Below are 25,506 nucleotides of genomic sequence, written 5' to 3' on the forward strand. Positions count from 1 at the left end.
TAACAAATGCTTAATGCCCAATGGGCAGATTGTTGTACTCAATGGAGTTAATAATAAAAAAAAATGCTACTTTCAGAAAAGACGATCATAATTTAAGTGTACCTAGGCATGCTTGTTGTCCGCATATGGCTCGACTTTGCTAGGCCACATATGCACGTTCTCAGCAGCGAAAGGGTTAAAAGGTTAAGTGCCATGAGAGGCCAACATGGACTCACAGATAAAACTGATATACCGGCCGCATGATGCCGATGTGGACTCACTCACGCTAGTTCGTCAGAAAATGCTGTGTCACTAAACAGCAGCTTCTCGGATTCATTTAGAATACACAGGACATTGAGGGCCCGGCCAGATGGTCTAGAAACTATAATATTGTTTTATATAATTTGAATATATTTATCTTACAGTTAATGCTGGAATTAGGGATTATACAGCAGTCTGTTCCAGGATGCTTCCATTTACTTCCATTAGGGCTTAAATCAATGGAGAAGTTAATCAAAATCATAGATGAGGAAATGTTCAAAATTGGTGGACAAAAGTTGGTATTTCCTACTCTTACGAACAGTCAACTGTGGCAGAGAAGTGGTAAATATTTTGCTGAAGTTAACCATATGAACGCAACTACAGTTCATCCCAAACCCTTTTTTCAGTGCGTCATTAATGTTTACTTCAATTAATTTTGACGTCACATAGGATTTTAAGAATGTCGCAAATCATTACATGACATTTTAGATAAATCTGACAGTTGTCAGAATATTTATATTTATATAAACATCAATATGTATACAAATATTTGCCAGAATATTAGTATTTAAAATATTTTAAAGTAAAAATAACCCGACACCTTAGGGTAAATGGGTTTACGATTATATACAGGGTGAGGCAGATAAAAGTCCTATTAGAAATATCTCGTGAACTAAAGGAAACAGAATCATGAAAATTGGAATGAAGGGGTTTTGAAGAGTGATCTCTTTAATGAAAATATTTTCATCGATTTGCTACTTCCGGTTATACCGGAAGTGGCTTATAACTTCGTTTTTTTAAATGGGACACCCTGTATATTTTTACATTTTTGGATTCTCCTGGATGATTTCTTTCTTAAAATATGAGGCTTTGTAATGTTATACAGGGTAATATAAAAGATAATTACGTTTTTTTTCTTAATTTCCTAGCAACATTCACACCATGTAGAATTGTAGTAGTTTGACATCAAAAACTTTATTAATGTTCAAATGATTTTTAATATAGTCTTCTATTGTTAAAAATTGTTAGTATAGTTAAATGTTGAATTGTACTATACAGGGTTGGTCGAAACTCGGAAAGAGTATTTTCTGAGTTTTCTTAAATGGAACACCCTATATTTTATTATTGTAATGAAATGATATTTTATGCTACTTTTTTATTTCTTAAGCATTCCCTATACCTAACTACTTTAATTTGTGAGTTAATGATGATTCAAGCCAAACATTAATTGCAACAAAAAATACGTGAAATTTTATTAGGTTGGCCGTGAAAATATTCAATCACAAATAATTTTTCGGAAATAAATATTAATCTAGACTGATTTTAAAATTGCCAATAATGGTTGAGCTATCAAAATACCTACGTAGTTAACATTCTTGGCGCGATTAACAATTAAGCACAAATTAAAGCATTTAGGTATAGGGAATGCTTAAGAAATAAAAAAGTACCATAAAATGTCTTTTCATTGCAATACTAAAATACAGGGTGTTCCATTTAACAAAATTCAGAAAATCCTCATTCCGAGTTTCGACCAACCCTGTATACTAAAATTTAATATTTTGCTATATTAATCATTTTTAATAATAGTATACTATATTAAAAATCATTTTAACATAAATAGAGTTTTTGATATCCAACTACTACAATTCTACAGGGTCTGAAAGTTGCTACGAAATTAATAAAAAAACGTAATTAGCTTTTAAATTACCCTGTATAAAATTACACAACTGCATATTTTAAGAAAGAAGACATCGAGGAGAATCCAAAAATGTAAAAATATACAGGGTGTCCCATTAAAAAAACGAAGTTTTAAGCAACTTCCGGTATAACCGGAAGTGGTAAATTGATGAAAATATTTTCAATAAATAGATCACCCTTCAAAACCCCTTCATTCCAATTTTCATGATTCTGTTGCCTTTAGTTCTCTAAATATTTCTAATCGGCCAGTTATCTGCCTCACCCTATATATAAAGTAAAAATAAATACATATAAAATCAAATTTCACTATACAATGTCGGAATACACCAATGACATAAAATATTTATATTTACGTAGCGGAAAAATACTAACCTAGAAATTACAATTGTCATTTTATCCGAGGATATTGTGAAAATGCTGTCACAATCGATTACTTTTGTGTCAAATTATCTTTATTCGCATCATTGATTGGTTATTTATTTAGAGTATTGTAATCGCCAACCAATTATACATCTATACTTAAGTATAAGTCATTTTAATATGCAAATACCCGTCAACGAATACATAATTTTCTAAGTTCAATGTATAATAATCACGAAGGTACGTTTTTTTCTGTCGCTCCAACTGTAGTGAGTTAGAGAGAATTCAATAATCTATGACACACTAAAAAGGGATGAACTGTAATTGTGGTACATATAAATTTAATTCATTTTGTTTAAGGAAGACTAAAAGAAGTCGGTCCAGAGTTGTTTCAATTAAAAGATCGTCATGAGCATCTCTACATCTTAAGTCCCGTAGGTAAATATTTTAAATATTGTTAAACAAATATAATTATTTTAATTCTTCAGACTCACGAAGAAGTGGCTGGTGAGTTGGTGTCAATGTTGGCCCCAATTTCTTACAAAAAATTCCCGTTAAGATTGTATCAAATATCTAATAAATTTAGGGATGAAATTAAACCAAGATTTGGGCTAATGCGAGGCAGGGAATTCATAATGAAGGATATGTACAGTTTTGATGTAGATGTAGAGAGTGCAAAGAAGACTTACGAAGACGTTTGTCAGAGTTATGATAATATTTTCCAAAGTCTCGGAGTAAAATACGTTAAAGGTAAGTGGTTTTTCTTTCTAGTTAGATATTCTAAATTATTTTAATTCTCTTTAATTCTTATTTATTTAATCAGGTTTTGCCAAGGTGTAAACATTTGAAAAATTTATTTTGGTAAAATTTTTGAAAATGTGATATAATGAATCATAACTTAAGAATTATCATATCACTTTAGTTGAAGAATGCCTCTCACAGCGTCTCACGGATATGGGATATGTTTCTGAAGACAAATTCGATAAAGAATAGAACTCGCTCTGGTAGCTCCTGAGTTACCAATGAGCAGCAGAATAGATATATCAGAATTTCCATTCGGAGAAATTCTTTTGTCTGTAGTAGCCCTCCAAAGAGACTTCAGGCAACAGGAGTCAGGGTATCATTAGTTACAATAAGAAGAAGAATTTTAGCGTCGAGTTTGAGGAGTTGTCGACCAATAAGAGTTCCTCAGCTACAACCTAGACATGTTTTACTGCCTCCAGTGGGCTCACGAACACACACAGCTTCCTCATACATGCCATTTCCATGCTTCGTTTCGCTGGTGCCAGTGTTAAGTTTTGGCAGGTGGACGCATGGAATAGGGAACTCGCATACAATTTTAAATTCGAAAAAAATGTTATAAATCACAACAGAACATAATTTAAAGCATGTATCAAAAATAAAAAATGTTGTTTTTGTGTTCCGTTTGGCCCTTAAAGACCATTTTACATTCAAATTAAAGCACCTAGGCCAAAACGCGTCGTGACGTCATATGATTATATGTTTACATTCTGCACCAACAAAGTAAACAAAATTGTATATAATTTTAAATTAGACATTATAAACGTCAGTAGAAAATACAGTTATGTGACGTCCAAGTGTTTTTGATCGTTTGAACTATTCATAGAAAACTTGTACTTTTACAAAATGGTTTTATTTTCCATAGTAAACCTTCTTTCCTTCCCTTCAAAAACTGTATAAAACTCCAATCTCAACAAACTGGTATATATTATTACAATGGCATACGATAAATGGCATTAGAATATAAATATTTTCCCTTATTCCTCGACGATGAGCTGGCCAAATACCCAAGTAGGTGGAGGCCAATAAATTAAAGAAGGAGAAGAAGAATATACCTAAATATAATCTTAAACATAACTATATAATAAAACTAGGTGACGTCACGGGTCGTGTTCCCTATTGGTAAGGGACTCTAACAGGACAAAGGTACATCACACGAATCAAGAATCTCATGTGAGATTATGGCGAGGAGCTGTGAGGGAAAATTTTGTATTTATGGATGATATCCCCTGCCACATAGGACTCAAGCGCTTAATGATTATCTTGAGATAGAAGGCATTCGCCGCTTGTGCTCTCCATAGCTGTTTATGCCTGAAGGAATCCTAGAACCCACCATGAACTTACAATTGTCTGTAGAAAGGAATGGGAGAATCTGCCGCAGGAAATTATTGATCGACTTGTTAGCAGTATTAGAGCTCAAATCCAGGCTGGAATCGATGCTCGTGTTGGAAATACACGATATTAAAATACATTTTAATTAGAACGAATTTTTTAGTTTTTCATTTTAATTTATTAAAAAAACCGCATTTGTTTTAAAACAAAACATATCTCTCATGAACCATTCGCGAAGTCACAATGACGACCTCTTGTGGATTTCACCTGAACTAGACGGGTTATTAATGTCAAACGCTGAGCGCACATGCATTTGAAACAAGTAGGTAATATTCATTATACAGTGAGGACGTTTGAGTTGGAATAAATTCGTTATCTCAAGAAGGAACGAATTTGGAGAAATGCTGAGACAGATCGATTTTTATTTTTAAATTATGACTTTTTGGCATATATACCCTACTAGTTACGTCATCCATCTTGGCGTGATGACGTAATCGATGATTTTTTTAAATGAGACTAGGGGTCGTGTGATAGCTCATTCGAAAGGTTATTTAATTCTATATTCAGTAATATAAAACGTTAACATACTTATTTATACAGGGTGTCCAAAAAAATTTTTTTGAATTAAATTAATTGAGACAAAAAGAAGAATGTATGTAATTCATTTATTTCAAAATATATTTGAGTGCGGTCAGAAAACAGAAAGAAATGTTTATTTGACAAATAAACATTGTTTTTCGCTTAAATTCAATGTTAAAATTGCCACCACCCTGTCTCTTAGCAGTTTGAACATTGAATTTAAGCGAAAAGCAATGTTTATTTGTGAGATAAACATTATTACCTATTTCTCTGACAGCAGTAAAATGTATTTTGAATTAAATAAATTGCTTACATTCTTCTTTTTGTGTAAATTAATTTAATAAAAAAATGTTTTTTGTACACCCTGTATAAATAATTATGTTAATGTTTATATTACTGGGTAGAGTATTAAATAAACTTTAAAATGAGCTATCACACAACACCTACTCTAATTTAAAAAAATCATCGATTACGTCATCACGCCCAGATGGATGAGGTCACTAGTATGATATATATGCCAAAAAGTTATAATTTAAAAATAAAATTCGACCTGTCTCAGGATTTTTCTCTAAATTCGCCCATTCTTAAGATAATGAATTTATTGCAACTCAAACGTCCTCACTGTATATTTTTACGTTTTTTTTTTAAGATTTTATATACAACATCGACGCCAACTTTTATTGAAACGTAAAGATTCCATGTTAATCATTTTATATTGTCCAATAATTAATTAAAAACATGTAAAAATAAATTATAAATATTACCTATTTGTTTCTAATGCATGTGCACTTGTAGTAGGGGAGGAAAGTATGCCAAATTTGCAGTTACTCGAACGTTATGGTGACCTACTGGGTTGTGAAGATTAGGTCCTAAAACCAAAAAAAGTTAAGTTAAGTTTTCCATTTTAGTGGGGACTTTCCATTTTTTAATTTAATTTTCTATTTCCAACAATCTTTTTTTCCGATTATAGCGTCATCTATCCATAATACGAAAAAATGTCTCAAAAGTTATAAAAAATCCAAATCTGCAATAAAAAATGTAGGCTCCTATTTAAGATTTTAGCCCCCCACACCACCTCCGTGGGGGGCCGTGTTTGATGCCATTCGATAGATTTTTCGAAAATATTGAATACGTGTATTTTTCAGTTTTTCGATCTGATGTTCATTTCGCGAAATATTGCAGGGTTCGTATTTAAAATTTTAAATGTTCCCCCACCCCTCTCCGTGGGGGGTCGTGTTTGGTATCATTCGATAGGTTTTTGAAAAATATTGAACACGTATTTTTAAATTTTTCGATCTGACGTTCATTTCGCGAAATATTCGCTTTTTTTGTGAAACTTTGTGACTCACCCATTTCCTTACGCCCAGCTCAAATCGTCAGATTTTTGAAATATGCACTGTTTTGCATATACTTAATTTACCTTATCTTAATTTGACGATTTCGAGTTTTTCTAAGGATAGATTTTTTTTCGGACCCCCCTTAACGAACTTCCCTGTATTACGAGCGAATACATATATTATGGTCGAGGTACATTTACAGGGTACAAGGTTTCTCCACATATGATAATCTGACGAACTCGAGTAACTGAAAAAATCCCCGCTTGGGCTCCCCTACCATAGCGTTTGACATTGAAACCTCGAAGATAGTTCAGCCGGAATCCACGAGAGGTTGTCATTGTGACAACATCGCAAATAACAGTAGTTTCTGTAAATAGTTAATAATAGCGAAAATTTTGGGTGATGTATAACTTTTGAAAGGCCAATAGACTCAGATGGGCAGGGCATGTGATACGCAGTAACGACAATCGCCTGATAAACAATGTGTTCTGGGAAAGGCCAGATGGAAGGTCTGTAGGGCTGCCTAGAAAAAGGTGGAAAGATGCAGTCAAAGAAGATCTAGAGAAAATGGGGGTGCGACAATGGGAATTAGTGGCGCAGGACCGACAAACAAGAACAGTAAACGCGGCAAAGACTTACGAAGAGTTGTAGCGCCATTGATGATGATGATGATAACTTTTGAAACTATGCGTAATTAAATAGTGTTTAAATATTTTAGTTAATCCTCTAAATGTCATAACAGGAATAAAGCTTTGTCCAAATCTTGTTTTTTATTTTAGTTTTGGGAAGTTCGGGAACTATGGGAGGATCGCTTTCTCACGAATATCAGTATCAGGCTTCGATAGGAGAAGACAATATATTACATTGTAATTCTTGTAACTACATAGCAAATACTGAATTATGTGGAGATCAAATCTGCCCAAATTGTCAAAAGAAAGATGTTACCGTTCAATGTGGAATAGAGGTAAATATTTACGCAAGAGTGTATTAATTAGAAATTTTTTGTCAACTAGTCTTACTGTATTTCTCCCTTTTGTATGACTAGGATTGCATCAGAGCCCCGTGTTTAGTCCTTATTTATTCTCAGAAGTGTTAGATTCCTTGGTATCTGACAGTGGAGTAAACTTGCCTGAGGTTGGATCAATTACAAACAAGCATCACAACGCGGTAAATTTGAATTACTCCTCTTGGTTTAAAAACAGACCATAGTAGGAAATACTGAAAAGAAATTAGAACAAAGATCTATATTATAGAATGTTCATTTGCTCTATATTCTAGAATGTTCATACAAAATAAGCTAAAAGGAATTCTGTTTTCTTTTTTTTTCGGAGTCATCTGTTCTACACCGGTCGTACCGTGCCCCCTTCTTCAATCATGTTCAATAAAAAATCTACATAATATGTGCTGTATTCTTTTTCTCATAAGCATCTTTCAGTGCGTCACAGTTTTTCGATTTCTTTCTATCGCATTACATTGTATGTGACAGAAAAAAGGCACATCTGTGATTAGAGACATTTATAACATTTATTCTAGTTGTCGATAGATGGCGCTATAATCGAAAAAAAATATTTACGAATTATATAATGTATCTACGAATATAATCTGTACAATTTATAAGACTATACAAATCAAAGAAAGTACCATTTTATAAATACAATAAACACAATTGATTTGTTTTTATGCCAAATTGCAAATAAAATATGACAACCGTCAGATTTAACTAAAATGTCATGTTAGAACAAATGTTATAAATGTGTATTATCACGGATTTACCTTTTTTTCTATCATTTGTGACGCACTGAAAAATGCTCATGAAAAGGACTTTACCCGTATGCCATGTTCTCAAGTGTTTCACGGATATTTTTTGGATATATCTTATTCACTGGTGAATTTGATATGCCAACAGTTAATATTTGATATCTTATTTTCAAAAAAATAATGGGCCGGTATTTCAACAGCTAATTAAGCTTTTGCTTTGCAAAGCTTGTGTCTAAAGTTAAGGAGAAGCTTAAGCTGGGTGCCGTATTTCCATCATTTCATTAACTAAACTGGTCCTCAACTGTAAAGTTAATTGGTTTGGTACCTATGAATACGTCAAAATGCCAGAACTAACTGTTCTGAGCACAAACCATACATACTCTAGACCAGGCCTGTCCAACATAATTTTGTGGAGGGCCGGATTTGTAATTTTGTAACTGTAGCGGGCCGACTGACTATTGGATGGATGGATGTGCGCAGTGTTGCCACAGGTCTTGGACAAAATTTCGGTAGGCTGCTGCTAATTTTCAGGTAGAATCCATCAAATTGCGGTAGATTTTTTTTCGGTAGAAATCGTCAAATTTCGGTAGTCTTTATTTTTTGCTTTTTTTGCTATTACATTGCAAAAAAGTGATACTTTAAGTATGGGCAGCAAGTATTGAAAGATAAACTACCTTTTTTTAGTAAAAACAGTAACTTAAGTAGATAAGTAGGTTAAATAGGAAGTAGGTACTTATAATATAAGTACCTAGAAAAAAAAGTAAATAAGTTGGATATCTTTATTTCAAATACCTAGGTATTTTTTATATACAAACAAAAGAAAATCAATCAATAACAAATTGAAATCAATGAAATATTTAACAAAAAAACAACAGTTAATAAAAATATACAAGAATATTGTCTACGTCCCTACGTTATTAAGGAAGAAAACCTTAGTTTTACTTATCACTCTATAAACCTTATTACTAATGAGATGTTTGACATTTTTTCTGTTTGCACAGTGTATCTATGTCAGCTGGTATTTTAGAAGTAGCTATGCGCAGAATACCTGTCAGATGATTGTCTGATAAAGATGATCTCGTTTTCGATTTATTATATTTCATGCGAGAAAAAAGCTGCTCGCAAATATATGTACTACCAAATAAAGACATTTGTTGAAGAGCTAATTTGGTAAGGTTTGGGTATTGGTTCCGATTAATATATTTTTTATAAAACTCAATTAATCCGTTCGGAAGGCAACTTTGATATGCCGTTTTTAGAAGAGAGTCACTTTGCAGTTCAATCAATTCCATCTGTAAGTTCAGCACAGCACCATCAATTTCAATTTCAAACGGATTTTGGAACACTTTCATGTTAGGAATTTGTAATTTGAAGTCTACGAATCTCTCTTCAAACTCATTCCTCAATCTTTGCAACAATGACACGTACTTGGCTAAGTCCAACATTTCTTGATTTCTGGCAGATAGAGTCTCCCAATGAACCAACTGTTTTTGTTCCAGTTGTTTTTCTAACAATATGAGCTTCTTTGTGAAAGCTTGAATGTGTTCATATAACTGCGTGCATAATTGATCTTTTCCTTGCAGTTTTAAGTTAAGATCAGAGAGGTACTTAGTAATGTCAACCAGGAAGGCCAGATCAGCCAACCACTGCTCATCAGTTAGGAAATCAATTTCTTGACCTTTGTTTTCAAGAAAAATCTTTACTTCGTCGAGCAACGAATAGAATCGTTTAAGTGTGGATGCTCTACTGAGCCAGCGAACGCTACTGAAGTACACGATGTCTTCGTGATCTGAACCGACATCAGACAGAAAAGCCTGGAACTGTCTGTGATTCAGTCCTCTTGCACGTATAAAATTAACTGTCTGCACTACTTTATCCATCACGTGTTTCAATTTAAGTACTTTTGCACACAGCTGTTCTTGATGAATAATACAATGATGCTGTATGATTGTATGTGTGACGTTCTTGCGCATTAAAGCTGCAAAACCACTTGTTCTTCCTGTCATTGCTGGCGTACCGTCTGTAGTCAATCCGCAAAGATTTTCGATTCGTAGTTCATATTTTTCTATGCAACTCTTTACTTCTTCGTAGATATCTTTTCCGGTGGTTGTATCTTTCATTGAACGCAAATCAAGCAATTCCTCGATCACGGTATAGTCTTCTGTTACCCCTCTTACAAAAACTGCCAACTGTGAGGTATCTGATACATCAGTACTTTCGTCGAGTGCGAAACTGTAAAAAACACATTTCTTCAATTGCGTTTTTAAAGACGATTCAATATCTTTGGTCATGTCATCAATTCTTCTTGCTATGGTTTGATGTGACAAGCTTATATTTTTAACTAATGCTTCTTGCTCCGGACACGCTACCGATGCAAACATCTCCAAGCATTCCTTGACAAATTCTCCGTCTGATAGGGGTTTGCTTCGCTTGGCAATGGCTTCTGCTATCATGAAGCTAATTTTTGTGGCTGTCTCGGAGTTTTCTGTTGGTATTCTGAACATCGCCTGTTGACCGATCATATTTTTTTTCAACGCATTTACTCGATCGATTCTAATTTGACCTTGGTATTCATCGTATTTAGAAGCGTGTTTTGTGAAATAATGCCGCTTTATATTGTACTCTTTGCAAACTGATATTTTTTCATGACATATGAGGCACAGTATGTTACCATTTTGTTCTATGACAAAAAAGGTGTCAGTCCAACTGTTTTTAAATATTCGACATTCTTTGTCAACTGTACGTTTTTTTTCTGATGACATCATGTTCTGCAACAAACACAAATCAACACTGCAACACAAATGAACCAAATCGCCAAAAGAATCTTCACTAAGTCCGTTATAATTGCTTGTATCGCCCTTAAGTATTCGCTGATCTTCGCTTTGTTTCCGAACTGGAACTGTATCTGCACGTTTACCGTTAGCCGTATTTATACGCGAGTATAAATAATAAAGTTAAAAGGTACAGGTACAGAAGTTTCTCCTGTTTTAATAGTAAATACTATTTTTAGTTTGAAATTATCTTCTATATTCATTCTTCTATATCACTCATTCAGGTAGATACATTTTACCCCCAAAATCGTATTTATAAAAGCACAAAGGACTGGTCAGTGGTCATAAAAGTATTAGTAAATCCGTATCTGATATCTGCTGCCTGGCTCGCACGTGTTACAAGCTATTTAAGTAAAGTGATTCAAAAATTCTTGAAAATTAACCAAACTCTGTTGCCAAATCTATCCGCTAAAGAAATTTTGTAATAATTTTGTTTTTGCGGTAGAAAAAAGGAGATTTCGGTAGAACGGTAGATTTTACAGGTTTTCGGACATTTCAGGTAGATCTACCGAAAAATCGGTAGCTGTGGCATCACTGGATGTGCGTGAGCTCTGTGGCTCTGCGTGGGTGTGGGTTCGGTGAGAAGGGACTCGCGGGCCGGATGAAGGGCCTACGCGGGCCGCATTGTGGCCCGGGGGCCGTATGTTGGACAGGCCTGCTCTAGACTCTAGACGGTTCACGACCATGTTAATTTTTCGGATCGAATTAACGCCATCTCTTGATTGGAATGGGAACTAAATTGACAAATTATAGTTACGTGGGTATTCCAAACTATAAGTTTTGCGGGATTTTTGATGAAATTTCGCAGGGAATTAAAACAACAGAAATACAATTCAGTGTTTTATTCAATAATTATACTATAACTGAAAGTTACCTTAAAAGTTCCATCTACATAAAAAATACGTCTTGTCTAAAAGTTTCGACTAAAGTTATGGTAGTAGGTAATCGGGGCTGAAATACCAATATAAACAAAAATCATAGTTTTACTGAAAACTTCAAAGATATTCCAATTTGTTTGAATTCCATTTGTTCCAAATGCTAAACATGTGTCATGCGAAAGCACTGTGTTTGTAATCAATCATGTTTAATATTTAGTTGAATGGAAATCTTTGAAGGAATATGATTGTTTAGATAAATACCTTATAATGTTTTACAAACTTCCGAAAAATATATAAGCCCGAAATGTTGTATGACACCCTCGTCTATTGGAATAAACTGTTTCAGGAACCATTATATTGTTTTTTAAATGTGGAGAAACACAGCACGGGATGATCTAACGCTTAGTGTAAACTAAAAACCCTACTTATAAAAACGCAGAGGAGGAAATCTGATTAAAAACGTAACACCACTATAATAATTAAACCACAAATTGTAAAGTAAAAAGTAAATGCAAAAATAACCAATTCATTTAATTGTCAACTGTCAATTGTTAAATGTGACAAGAGGGGCACGCCAGGTTTTCTCAACACGACTCTACCTTATCGGCAGAGTCTACGAGAAGTGTACGGTAAATTGAAGCTGTAGCTGTAATTACAAAAAAAGAAATATGTATGTCTTTGTTCTCACTTTATAACGCTCAAAAAATTACGGGATCTGGATTTCATTGCATATTTTTTTTATAATTCTCGTATCACAGTTACGCATGAAGTTAGTCGTATTGATAACAGTTGAGAAAACGTGGGAGACCCGACAAGAGAATTGACTGAAGGCGACATCTCTGGATTGGAATGGTAACTAATTTGCTGTCTTGACCTTGACCATTTACGTGAAAGGTCTAAGGTATGTATGGTTTGTGGTTCTGAGGTAAACACCACTACTGCTGACATTTAATTTTATCCTGTCATCTGTATCAGTGTCATTTACTTCACTTAATTTTGTGTACGTGGTACATGAGTCATGTGTTGTTTGTATATTGTCTATATTTTCTCTGGTTATATTTTTTATTGTTATTTTGCATAAGCAATAGATCCGTCTTTGTAATTTTGTTTATTGAATATATTCCTTAAAATGTCAAATTGGCATGTAAGTTTACTTTTGTAAAATAAGAATACCAAGCATTGTAGAAATAAATAAAATTTTCAGGTGCCTAGACCTTCCAAAAGGAGTAAGAATTTTAATAATCGTTAATAATCCAATAATAAAGTTATTACGCAAAAGTTGGTTTTGCGTAACAAAATAACTATAATTATTAATCTATAGAAATAACCTCAAAAAACAGAAAACAAATTTTAAGCAAAGGCTTAAACCAACTCCCGCGCGAGCTTAAAATGATTTGGTTTAAGCCTACGCTTAAGCCTCAAATTGAAGTGGAAATACAGGCATCTCAGCTTAAGCTCAGGCTTAAAGTAAGCTTTGGCTTAAGTGCTGTTGGAAATACCGACCCTAAGCATATATATGCTTCTTTTCATGAGCATTTTTCAGTGCGTCGCAAATGATATAAAAAAGGTAAGTCCGTGATAATACACATTTATGACATTTATTCTAACATGACATTTTAGTTAAATCTGATAGTTGTCACATTTTATTTGCAATTTGGCATAAAAACAAATCAATTCTGTTTATTGCATTTATATAATGGTATTTTCTTTAATTTGTATAGTCTTATAAATTGTACAGATTATATTCGTAGATATATTATATAATTAGTAAATAATTTTTTTTCGATTATAGCGCTATCTATTGACAACTAGAATGAATGTTATAAATGCCACCGACGAAATGTAATCACCGACGTGCGTTTTTTTCTGTCACATACAATTTAATGCGTTAGAAAGAAATCGAAAAACTGTGACGCACTGAAAGATCCTCATGAGAAAAAGCATATCTCGCGCTGTTCTCTCCAAGTAACGTACACAAATGTGTTGAAAGTAGACTTCACACAGTATCTCTACTATGCAAGATGCATATGTTTATAAAGCAAACGGTCATTATTTTTCATGGAGAATTACCCCTTAAAGTTTGTCACACTTATTTAGAAACACCCTGTATTGATGAAAAACGTTGCTAGTTGTTAAGGTACCCAACTTTTTTATTATCCAACATAAGCGAATGAATCAAAAAGCAAAATGTTAAGATAACCTAAGGTTCCAGCTGAGTTTTAATTTCAATAATTTATATACGCTAGAATATTCCACAGGGTGTTCCAAACTTTGAGGAAAAAACACACTATCATTGTTACACCCGGTATACAATGACACTTATCTGTTTAGCAACAATATTATTACATAGATATTCTTGAAGAATAAAGCTATAACCTATTAAAAAAAAATCACTAAAATCGGACAACAGGTTTAGGAAATATGAGACATTAAAAATGTCCTATTTTTAAGGTGGTGCGTTAATTTTGGCGCTTAGTGTATATTTATTTATTTTTGGTTAAAAAGGCGTGCTTATATCTCGTAAGAGGGTTTGTTATTCTTTGCGGGACGAGGGTTTGTGTCAGACTGCCTGTGGATGAAATAAAAACATTAGTTTTACATTTCTGTGGTTTTTAAAGAAGTCGAAGACTGATTTATTGACATAAGGAGGCTGGCCCTTTATCGTCCCGTAATCTATTATGGAATTTGCGTTTCCATACATAAACTGAACAGGCCATCAACATCTGGTGTTTTAAAAGCTGAGAAGGCATTTTATCTGAATACTGATATATTTCGTTTCTTAAAATTTAACAGGCCCTTTATGCATATGGTTTGTGAATTTTAAAACGAGACGTATTATTTCATTTTGAAAAAGTTATTAAAAATTAAAATTAGCAAAATAGTAATTGAAGCGTGTCGCCACACCAACTACACCAGGGAGTTTTCACTTCACGTTTAAAAGTTACATATTTTCAATTTTTTTTTTAGGTAGGACACACCTTTTTTCTAGGAGACAAATATTCAAAATGTTTAAATTCCACATGTATTGGAAAAAATGGCAAACCTGAAATATTACAAATGGGAAGTTATGGTATCGGAATAAGTAGGCTATTAGCTGCATCTATCGAAGTATTGTCATCAGAAACAGAAATTAGGTGGCCGGACGTTTTGGCTCCGTATAATGTCGTCATCATACCTCCCAAAGTAAGTTTTATTGCAGACTTTTATTGAAGTACCCCGCACAACATACATACATAATCGGAAACCTCTTATACCCGTAGGTGTCGATGTGTACAAGCTCTCTTAAATTTTATCTACAAATTTACGTCACTCTATTCCGTCTCTAGCTAATTCCTTTGTCTCATTCCACGTCTTCCCTCTTTCTTCGAGAATCTCGTTTATGCTTTTGTTCCATGTTTTTCTTGGTCGTCCTCTACGGTTTTTCCCTATTTTTCTCGCTTCCCATATCTTCTTCACCTTTTTAGTTTCGTTCATTCTGATCATGTGTCCCCACCATTTCAGTTTCTTTTCTTCTGCTTTAACCTTTAGTAATTTAGTTCCTAGTTCTTGTCTAATGTCTTCGTTTCTTCTTCTGTCTGTTCTTCTAACACCCACCACTTTTCTCAAGTATTTCATTTCACTTGTTTGCAGTCGCTTTGTTTGTCTTTCGTCAAGTACCCAGTTTTCTGCCCCATAGGTTAATACAGGTTGGTATACGATCATTTTAGTTTTTGTTGTTATTTCTTTTCTGTTCAAGAAGTTTTTTTAGTGTGCATGATATATTCTTGCGAGGCAACCTTCATTCGAGGCAACCTTCTCATATTTAATTTTGAAATGCCGGGTTAGAGAAAGTACTTCAGTATTATATTGTAGCTAAAGTACCCCGCACAAACCTTATGATAATTAGGTCCCAGTGGATTTAGATCATACTTTGGGAAAATACTCTTTGAAGCATCCTGATGAAAAGTTCTCATGGGCAGATCTTGATCTAATGGAGGGTTCTTAAGATATAGAGGCACAAACTCGGAAAATTATAAGATTTATCGGGTATTCCAATTCCCGGAGTTACTGGTTATCTGGCAACATGTAGAGGTTAGGATCAAAGAAAAATACTAGTAGTCTAGGACTTTTTCCTGGCTATCCAATGGCGACCTTTACTTTGACCTTGACATTCAAGGTCATGCCAAGGTTTCGCGTTCTTATTCGAGCGGGAACCTATGTTTCTAACTGCAACAATGAATAGATTGGATATATCTACGTTTGAATTTGACCTTGAAAATCATGGTCAAGGTTATTGGGTTAATGGGTTATAGATTCCAAAGTAATGTAATAGAAGTTTAGAGATTTTTCCACGGCTTAACGATACCAACCTTGAATTTGACCTTGATCATGACATTTTTGATCGTAGCTAGGTCATGAGAATTTTTATTCGAAGGGAACAATATTTTTGATTCTGAAAAAAATGACATAAATATTGTTCGTTTGAATAGGACCTTAAAAATAAAGGTGAATATTCCTTCAAATGTAGCGATTATAAATTATGTCAGTTTCGTAAATCAACTTTGATTTCTTCTTCTTTCGCCTGTTTGCATCCACTCCTGGACAAAGGCCTACCCATGAGCTCTCCACTCTTCTCTGTTTTGTGCTATTTGGTGCCAGTTTCTCCCCACTTTGGGTTTGATGTCGTCTAGCCATCGTTTTTGTGGTCTTCCTCTACTACGACTGTGTTCGCGTTATCTCCAATGTACAATGTTTCTCGTCTACTTGTCGTTGTTTTGCCGTTTTAATTTATTTAATTTGTTGTTTAATTTATCCAAAATCAAACCTTAATGTTCTTTTTCTTTTAGATAACGTATTGTTTCTTATCTGTAGTTTATTTGAAGTGAATTTTTAGAATTAAATCAATCGGATGCTACCTGTCAATATTTATTAAGCTTATGTTCCTAACAAAATTATTTCGCCACGGTAGGGTCATGAGAATAAAAATTCTCACGACCTTGATACAATCAAGAATGTCATGATCAAGGTCAAATTCAAGGTCGGTATCGTTAAGCAGTTGAAAAATCTCTAAACTTCTATTACATTACTTTGGAATCTATAGCCAATTAACCCAATAACCTTGACCATGATTTTCAAGGTCAAATTCAAACGTAGATATATCCAATCTATTCATTGTTGCAGTTAGAAACATAGGTTTCCGCTCGAAAAAGAACGCGTGACCTTGGCATGAGCTTGAAAGTCAAGTTCAAGGTTAAAATAAAGGTCGCCATTGGATAGCCAGCAAAAAGTCCTAGACTGCTAGTACTTTTCTTTGATCCTAACCTCTACATGTTGCCAGATGTCCAGTAACTCCGGGAATTTAAATACCTGGTAAATCTTATAATTTTCCGAGTTTGTGCCTCTATATCTTAAAAACCCTCCATCAGATCGAGATCTGCCCATGAGAACTTTTCATCAGGATGCTTCAAAGAGTATTTTCCCAAAGTATGAACTAAATCCACTGGGATCTAATTTCCATAAGGTTTGTGCGGGGTACTTTAGCTACAATGCTACAATATAATACTGAAGTACTTTCTCTAACCCGGCATTTCAAAATTAAATGTGAGAAGGTTGCCTCGTACGCTGGTACATTTTTTTCATCACTACACACAAGTGAAGTACACAAGTAGAGTTGACAATGGAAGAGGCTTTAAACATGATGTCAACTTACTACAAATAAAACTCATTAAAGCCAAACCCTACTAAAACCCAAGTACATATGTGCATTCCATCTCAACAACCATTTGGAGCATGTAAAACTGAATGTATCTTGGGAGGGACAACGCTTGGAACATACGCCCAAATATCTTGGAGTGATACTACACCAGTCACTAACATAAATTCTACTGTCATAGTACAAGACAAAAGGTTTCTATGAGAAACAACCTTCTCCGGAAATTTTTAGGGAGCAACTGGGGTGCAAATCCCCAGGTCTTAAAGTCAATAGCTGAGGCCTTATTTTTATCAACAGGGGAACATGCTTGTCCCGTCTGGGGTAGATCTAGACACGCCCAAAAAGTCACCACGGCGTTAAATGAAACATGTAGAATAACTACTGGTTGTATGAAGCCTACCCCTCTGCTCCTACTGTACCGGGCAGCTGACCAGACGACAGTAGATGCGCCTTACAATATGTGGAGAAGTTCAAGGAAAAGGTTTATGAGAAATGTCAGCGTCGAGCCAACCGAATTGTTCCCCTACATCCAGAACGACCTAATGGGATGAACCTGGACTGGGGAACCTGGCGAACACTCAACCGCATACGCACCGGTGTGCCCCTGTAAAACAGAACCTCATTAAATGACGTCAATGAGCATCAAGACAGATAACGACGCACTTTGTGAATGTGGGGAAATAACGTGTAGCACCTCAGAGTATGCAGACTTTGCCCATCACAGTGCACCCTCCATGATTTATGGCTTGCAAATACAAAGGGTGTAGACGTAGCCCGATACTGGTCAGAAAAACTGTAGTAGGGTCCAGACTCAAAAGTAAAAAGTAAGTACGTGGCAAAACGTACGCTGGCACATACCGATACAAATTACACTTTGACTTCGTAATTGCGCACATGATTTATTTTATGAATTGAGGTTTGGAATATTCGAGCTCGAATATTGTTTGTTTTTAATTGTATCCAAGAAAATATCGTAGTTTACACTTAAGTCCCCGAGTCTTTACCCGTGTGTCATTAATACCTGACGAGATAAAACACATACTTTTTATCTAGCATCATTCTCTTCCACGCATGAAACTAATGACAAACCAGCTACCGTCTGTTATTAAGTAAAAACACATGTTTTTTATGAACGATCTAGACTCAGTACATTGAACAGAGATAGATACAAAAAAAGACGATTGGGGATGTTTTCACATTATAAGTACAATTTCTGACGTTTTGGTTTGTTTACTTTTGTGGCTGTCAGTTTGTTGAATTTTTTGCTGATATTTTGTCGATTTTTTGCATTTTAAAGTTTTTTATAGTATACAAAAATACGATCGGATATATAAAGGTCAAACAGGAGAGGATCCAGTACTGTACCTTGTGGAAGCCCACTGTGGAGTTTTGGTTTAGCAAAGAATCACTCTCAGGAGCTTATAGATTACACCTTCTTTCCAAACAGTGTCATAAGCTGAGGTTAGGTCCAGGAATACACAAAATATGACAGATATACAAAATAAATATTGATGTCAACAACATACTAGGGCGGTCCGATAAGTACTTAGCGTTCAAAAGAAAAATGAAAATTTTGGAAAAGTGTCGATTTATTTCGGAACCTTCTTTAACCCATCTGAAAAATACCTTTTCTCCAGGTCTGCAAAGTAGGCTTCCGTGGTGGCCATGAACGCTTTATTCGACTCTTTCCAGTTTGGTAACAAAAAGAAGTCGTACAGGTCCAAATCTGGAGAATACGTTGGATGGAACAGCAGTTTGTAGCCCAATTCGACCAATTTGGCCATGGCGATAGCGGAGGTGTGAGTCGGAGCGTCGTCACGGTGGAAGAGTATTTTTTTCTTCCCCAATTGGGGTTGGTTTTTCTGAAGTTTGGCGTCGAATCGGATTAATAATGCGGCATGGTAAAGCCCTGTGATCGTTTTGCCCTCTTCTAGGAAGTGGATATAGATCACATATTTTGTCACATCACCAGGAAGTGGCTATAGATCACATCACCCAGAAAATAGTGATCATCGTCTTTCCGACCGAATGGACAGTCTTCGTCCTCCTCGGAGCACGTTCGCGGGGTGACGTCCACTGTATCGATTGTTCCTTGGACTCTGGTGTAGACCAGTGTAATCATGTTTCGTCGACGGTTATCAAACAATGTAGAAACTCAACAACTCTTCAGACACTGCTCTGAATTGGTCTCATGATTTTGCTCTCTCTTTTTATGCCCAAAATTTCATCCAGGATATGACCAACGAGACCTTTTGATATTCCTACTGACTGGATCGAAACTGGTCTGTAATTTCTTACATCTTGTTTCGAACCAGTTTTGTGAATTGGTATAACATAACTGTCTTTCCAGAAGTTAGGACATTGTTGAGTTTCAAGAGAAGAATTAAATAACATTTGCAAAGGCTTCGATAAGGAATAAATACAGCGTTTTAAAAGAAACGAAGGAATGCCATCAGGACCAGAGCTCAATTTATCTTTCAGAGAACAAATTCCAGTAAAAATCTCTTTAAGGTTAAACGATATGAATGGAATGTCAACAAAAGAGTTGGGTGTAAAGGTATAATTCCGACATCGTCGGCAGACGGCAACTGCAGCGCGGCAGTTGCAGTTGTCGCCAGGACGACGTCATTACTTTGCACTATTAATGGGGAACTTGCACATTTTTTTTTATTACATAATAATGTTCAGTTTTGTATAAAAATGAGATTTCCAAAATTTCCCGCTTCAAAAACTCATAATAACTTAGAAATACAAATTTAAAGTCTTCTTTATTTTAAAGTAGTTCAGACGGCCCGTGACGTCACATAGTTTTACATTAGTTTTTTTATATGGTTATATCAGTGATATGGGAGGGTTATATGTAAGTATATTCTTCTTCTTCTTCTTTAGTTTATTGGCCTCCACCTACTTGGGTATTTGGCCACAGCATCGTCGCGAAATATGGGAAAATATTTATATTGTAATGACATTGTTTGATCACTATACTTAATAGGAAGTGTGTACCTACGTGTATAAGTTTTATCGTTAAATACTTATGAGAATAATAATCAGACTAAAATCACAGTATAAAATTAGTAGGTATAATGGGAGTATAATATACATAATTAATAGATATATGTACTTACTTATCTGCTTTAACTCCCCGAACTTCTCCGACGGAAAAATTTTCACTCTTTTGAAAATATGTAACCACCATACACATATCAACTATTGGGACCGTGCAAGTTCGGCAAAGCGACCCCTATTTCTACGCTCTGTACTTTTATTCGCACTTTTAATTATATTGGCCAATTATATTAGTCCTGGTTACTGGATAATTGTCAAGGCCATAGTCCAAAAAAATAATAAGAAGAAAATAGTATATTGTGCAACAAGTGCAGAAAGGTACTAATTTCTCACGAGTTTGAAAAGTTGCGGTACGAGCGCAAGCGAGTGCCGCAATTCAAACGAGTGAGAAATTACCTTTCTGCACGTGTTTCACACTATACTTTTTCTACAAGCACAGTTTTTCCTAAAAATAAAAATCACAATTTCCAAACGACGATTAATTATAATAGGTACCTATGTGATAAATTTTAAACTGTATTTAATTAATACCTACTAATCAATTTAAATTCCTTATACCTAAATAAATTGCACATAAATCAGTTAAAAAATTAATGCACTGCCTTAATTTGTTTAAATTTAAACAATTATTACACATTATTGACATTATATTAATTTATGCAGTCACGAATTTACACAAAACCTACTTCATTCGACGTCTCTTGCACAGGTTGCTAAATCCTTATTGGTTATTTGATAATTATAAAATGTTTAATAAGAATAAAATTGTAAAATAAAACAGTTGTAACATCCATAATTTAGTTTCTATGCTATAGTTAAATATAATAATTGTCTTATAGGTTATATATTTGTCTAAAGTTTAACCACGGATGTAAACAGAATATAACGTTACTCAGAATGCGGTAGTCCACGGATGTAAACAGAATATAACGTTACTCAGAATGAGGTAGTCAACTGTGCAGAAAAGAACTTTGCGGCACAGAAACGTCACTTTTCTGCACACTAATGTCAAATATCTTATACTGTGAGAAAATATCAAGTTTGCTAACATAAAACCGTGCAGAAAAGTGCACTTTGAATAGTGGTTGTAGAAAAAATAAGATTCAGGTTATGTTATGAAAACGTAAATAATTGTATGTAGTAAATAAAATAAGTTATTAAAATGCAGTCCTGCAAGCAAAATACAATTAATTAAAATACCTTTATATAATAATTGCATATCATATCAATATTGTGGAGCAATATATAATTTTTCTGCTTCAATGACAGAAGGTATGAAATATACGTCAATTTGACAATTTCAATTGACAATATGAATTATTTAAGATAGTTGCAATATTTCTCCGCGACTCGCGCACGGTCGTTTCTCGTTTCCCTTCCAAGTACTTGCACACCGCGAATAGGTAAGTTATTAGACTGCCCTTTACAAAAACCCTCTTCGGTCATTTTAAAAAATATATCTTAAAAACACTCAAATATATCAGAAATAGAAATTATCAAATATATTTATAAAACTTAGTGTCAGTGTCAAAACGAATGCCAAACCTATGAGAGAACTTACACATTTTTGTATTACGTAATATTATTCAGTTTCCTTTAAAAATAATATTTCCAAACTTTCACGCGGTAAAACCTCATAATAACTTAGAAGATAATTTAAAATCTATATATTTTTTTCTGTTTTCTGGCCTTGGTTTAGAAGAACCCTTAGCCAATGTAAAATAGTTCAAACGATCAAAAACGCTTGTGACGTTACATAACTGTATTTTCTACTGACGTTTATAATGTCTAATTTAAAATTATATACAATTTTGTTTACTTTGTTGGTGCAGAATGTACATGCACAACTATATGACGTCACTATGCGTTTTGGACCACCTGTTTTAATTTGAATTTTTAATCGTCTTTAGGGGCCAAACGAAAGACAAACAAAACTTTTTTTATCTTTGATACATGTTTTAAATTATGTTCTGTTGTGATTTATAACATTTTTTTCGAATTTAAAAATTTATGCAAGTTCCCTATTTGTATATTTATTAGCAACTGCTGGTTAGCAGAACGTCAGTTGCTAAGAAATATACAGATTAATAGTGCAAAGTAATGACGTCGTCCTGGCGACAACTGCAACTGCCGCGCTGCAGTTGCCGTCTGCCGTGGATGCCGGAATCATACCTTTAAAGAGAAGTTATTCAAAGTAACATTATCGTTAGAGTAGTTGTTGGCGAAGTAATCTGCAAACAATGTGGTGATAGATTTAGTTAGTTATTATATTTAATTTTTATTTTTTAGGCTGGAAGTAAGGAAGAATCCCAAACAGAAAAAAAATATATTAATTTGTATAATAAATTAGAACAAAGAATTCCTTCGTTAAAAGACAACGTGCTTCTAGACGATAGAACATCTTTGACTATAGGGAGAAGACATTTAGATGCAAAGCGCATTGGCTATCGTTTTATTATAGTGATTGGGAAAAAATCTACAGAAAATCCTCCGCTATTTGAACTAAATGACATTGAAAAAGACACTCAACATTTCTTGACTGAAGATGCATTAATAGAATATATTGAAAAAAATATTCGTTTTAGCTGAAGAAAATAATGTACATTTTAAGTAATATGTTTTCTATACATTATTCTTTTAGGTATGTTTTGTATGTTTTAGATATTTTTGTTACTCTATTTAGTAAAGTATTTATTTAGTATTTAATGCTTTATTTAAAAAATGAAAAAATGTGAACTATAAATTTTAGTTCTGTAGGAAATACGATAAAAAAATCAAGGAAAATTTGAGAAAAAATTTACTATTTACTCATTCATTATTATCAACTTGTACGCGTCCACTGCTGGACATACGTCTCCCTCGGCTCTTTCCATCTGTCTCTGTCTTGTGCGTCTGACATCTAGTTTCTAATAACACGCTTCAGATCGCCGGTCCATCTGGTTGGTGGGCGTCCTCTGCTCCATAGTGCTTCTTGTTGTGGCCTCCACTCGACAATATGTTTTGTCCATCGGTTGTCTGATAATCTGGCGACGTGTCCACTTTAACGATGCGATTCTTTCGACAGCGTCTGTTTTTGTTCTACGACGTATTTCTTCGTTTGAGATTCGTTCTCTCAGGGAGACACCCAACATCTAGCGCTCCATAGCCCTCTGAGCTACGCGAATAAGGTTCATCACCTTTTTTGTGAATGTTAATGTTTCCGCTCCATAAGTGAATACATATAGTTATTATGTACTGTTCGGGAGAAAATAAACAGGGCAAAATGGGCCATCCTTCATGGTGAATAGAAGAATGAGAGACAAAATAATACAATTCAAAGCAGTTAATAAAAGGATATACTATATTAGAATAGAGAACAAACAAGCAAACATATCGATAACTCAACTGTTACGCCTCTACAGAAGAAGCAACCTAAGAAAAAGGGAAGATTATAAACCATATGCGACGTCACAAACGATAATGGAGGAAAAATCTTCAACATGTAGCATCTGCAACAAATACATCGAATATGGTAAATTGAAAACAAAAGAAACAAAACAACAGTATGCTGAAGAATTGGGATATAAACTGAGAAGATACAACCATGGGGATATAAAATAAGAATGGAACAACATAAAAACAGCATAGTACAAACTACAAAACAAATTATAGAACCCCAAAAAAACAAAAAAGCATGGTGTGATGAAAAATGTCACAAAAAAATTAAATCAAAAATCTTCTTGAAACTCTCTTGAAGAGAGGCAGCCATAACTTGAAAAATAGCGAATATAAAATCAAGAAGCCACGAAAGTCTATAGATTATAGATGAAAGAAAAAAGAGACGTGGATCTCTGAACAAGTGCAACAGTTACAAATAAATAATAAGGACAACAAAAGGCTGTTCGCATATTATATAAAACAACAATAAACACTGCGTGTCAGAGAAAACGGGCGGCACACAAAATTGGTCATTTTTGATGTCTCGAATTTTCTAAACCTGTTGTCCGATTTAAGTAATTTTTTTTAATATGTGATAGCCTTATTCTTTAACAGTATCGCTGTAATAATATTGTTGCTAAACAGGTAACTTTTCATTGTATACCGGGTGGACCAATCAAACTGGGTTTTTTTCTCAAAGTTCGCAACACCCTGTGGAATATTCTAGCATATAAAATACCAAAATTAAAACCCAACTATTAATCCGGTCAACTTAGACATCAAAATGCTTGGCAAATAACAAAAATTGCCGGAGAGCCAAATTTTGGTGGAGAGCTAGGGTATACCATAACAAATAAAGTTTAAAAAGTCCCCATCGATCCCATGTGTGCGTCAAAAAGTTATTCGGGGTCAAAAGTCAAAATTTGAGATTTTTTGGAGTTTTTTCGAAAACGGTAAGTTTTATCAAAAAAAAACTTCAAACCAAAGTTTTAGATCTTAACATTCTCTACAAAAATTGTCCTTACAATTTTTTTCCTAAGAGTTACCATTCCTGAGATATCGCGATTTTAAAAGTTACTTTATACATTATATGCACATATAAGCCACGTGTATACATATGTGGCCCTTAAGACAAGTATAAATGCCTATTTGTGTCTCTTTTATATAGTTTATTATACTATGAAAATATTTCTTCAAAAGGTAATCAGTCCCAAACTGAATTTCCTCTATCCACGTGGCCTTGAAAAACATTTGGCTATACCATTGTTTAAAAAATAACAGATTGTCTATTATAGGCAATGGCTACAGTATTGTCCGTAGATCTGGTTCATAATATTATCTGTTTCTTTTAGTACTAAAGGTTCAGCTCAAGTGAATATAAGTACTTATTACAAGCGTCTACCATTTAGTACCGTTACCGTTATTTGTACAATTTTATAGTTTTAAAAATGTCTCAGTTTTGCTTTATTTGCAATAAACTTTTAAGTGAAACTAAAACAGTTGTGGTTTGCCAGATC

At 34.2% G+C, this 25,506-nt stretch overlaps 1 protein-coding gene across 1 annotated transcript in view; it reads left to right on the forward strand.

Annotated features, from left to right (window-relative positions):
* LOC126888197 (probable proline--tRNA ligase, mitochondrial) overlaps positions 1–23,273 on the forward strand; it is a 33,992-nt gene extending 10,719 nt beyond the window's left edge. Inside the window, exons 2-7 of the mRNA XM_050656250.1 lie at positions 405–582; positions 2,659–2,732; positions 2,787–3,048; positions 7,127–7,311; positions 14,782–14,997; positions 22,862–23,273. Of these exons, the coding sequence (XP_050512207.1) occupies positions 405–582; positions 2,659–2,732; positions 2,787–3,048; positions 7,127–7,311; positions 14,782–14,997; positions 22,862–23,161 (1,215 nt within the window). The 3' untranslated portion in view covers positions 23,162–23,273. The remainder of the gene's footprint in view (positions 1–404; positions 583–2,658; positions 2,733–2,786; positions 3,049–7,126; positions 7,312–14,781; positions 14,998–22,861) is intronic.
* The last annotated feature ends 2,233 nt before the right edge of the window (positions 23,274–25,506 follow it).

This window comes from Diabrotica virgifera, chromosome 7, assembly GCF_917563875.1.
Source record: "Diabrotica virgifera virgifera chromosome 7, PGI_DIABVI_V3a".
NCBI classification, from domain to species: Eukaryota; Metazoa; Arthropoda; class Insecta; order Coleoptera; family Chrysomelidae; genus Diabrotica; species Diabrotica virgifera.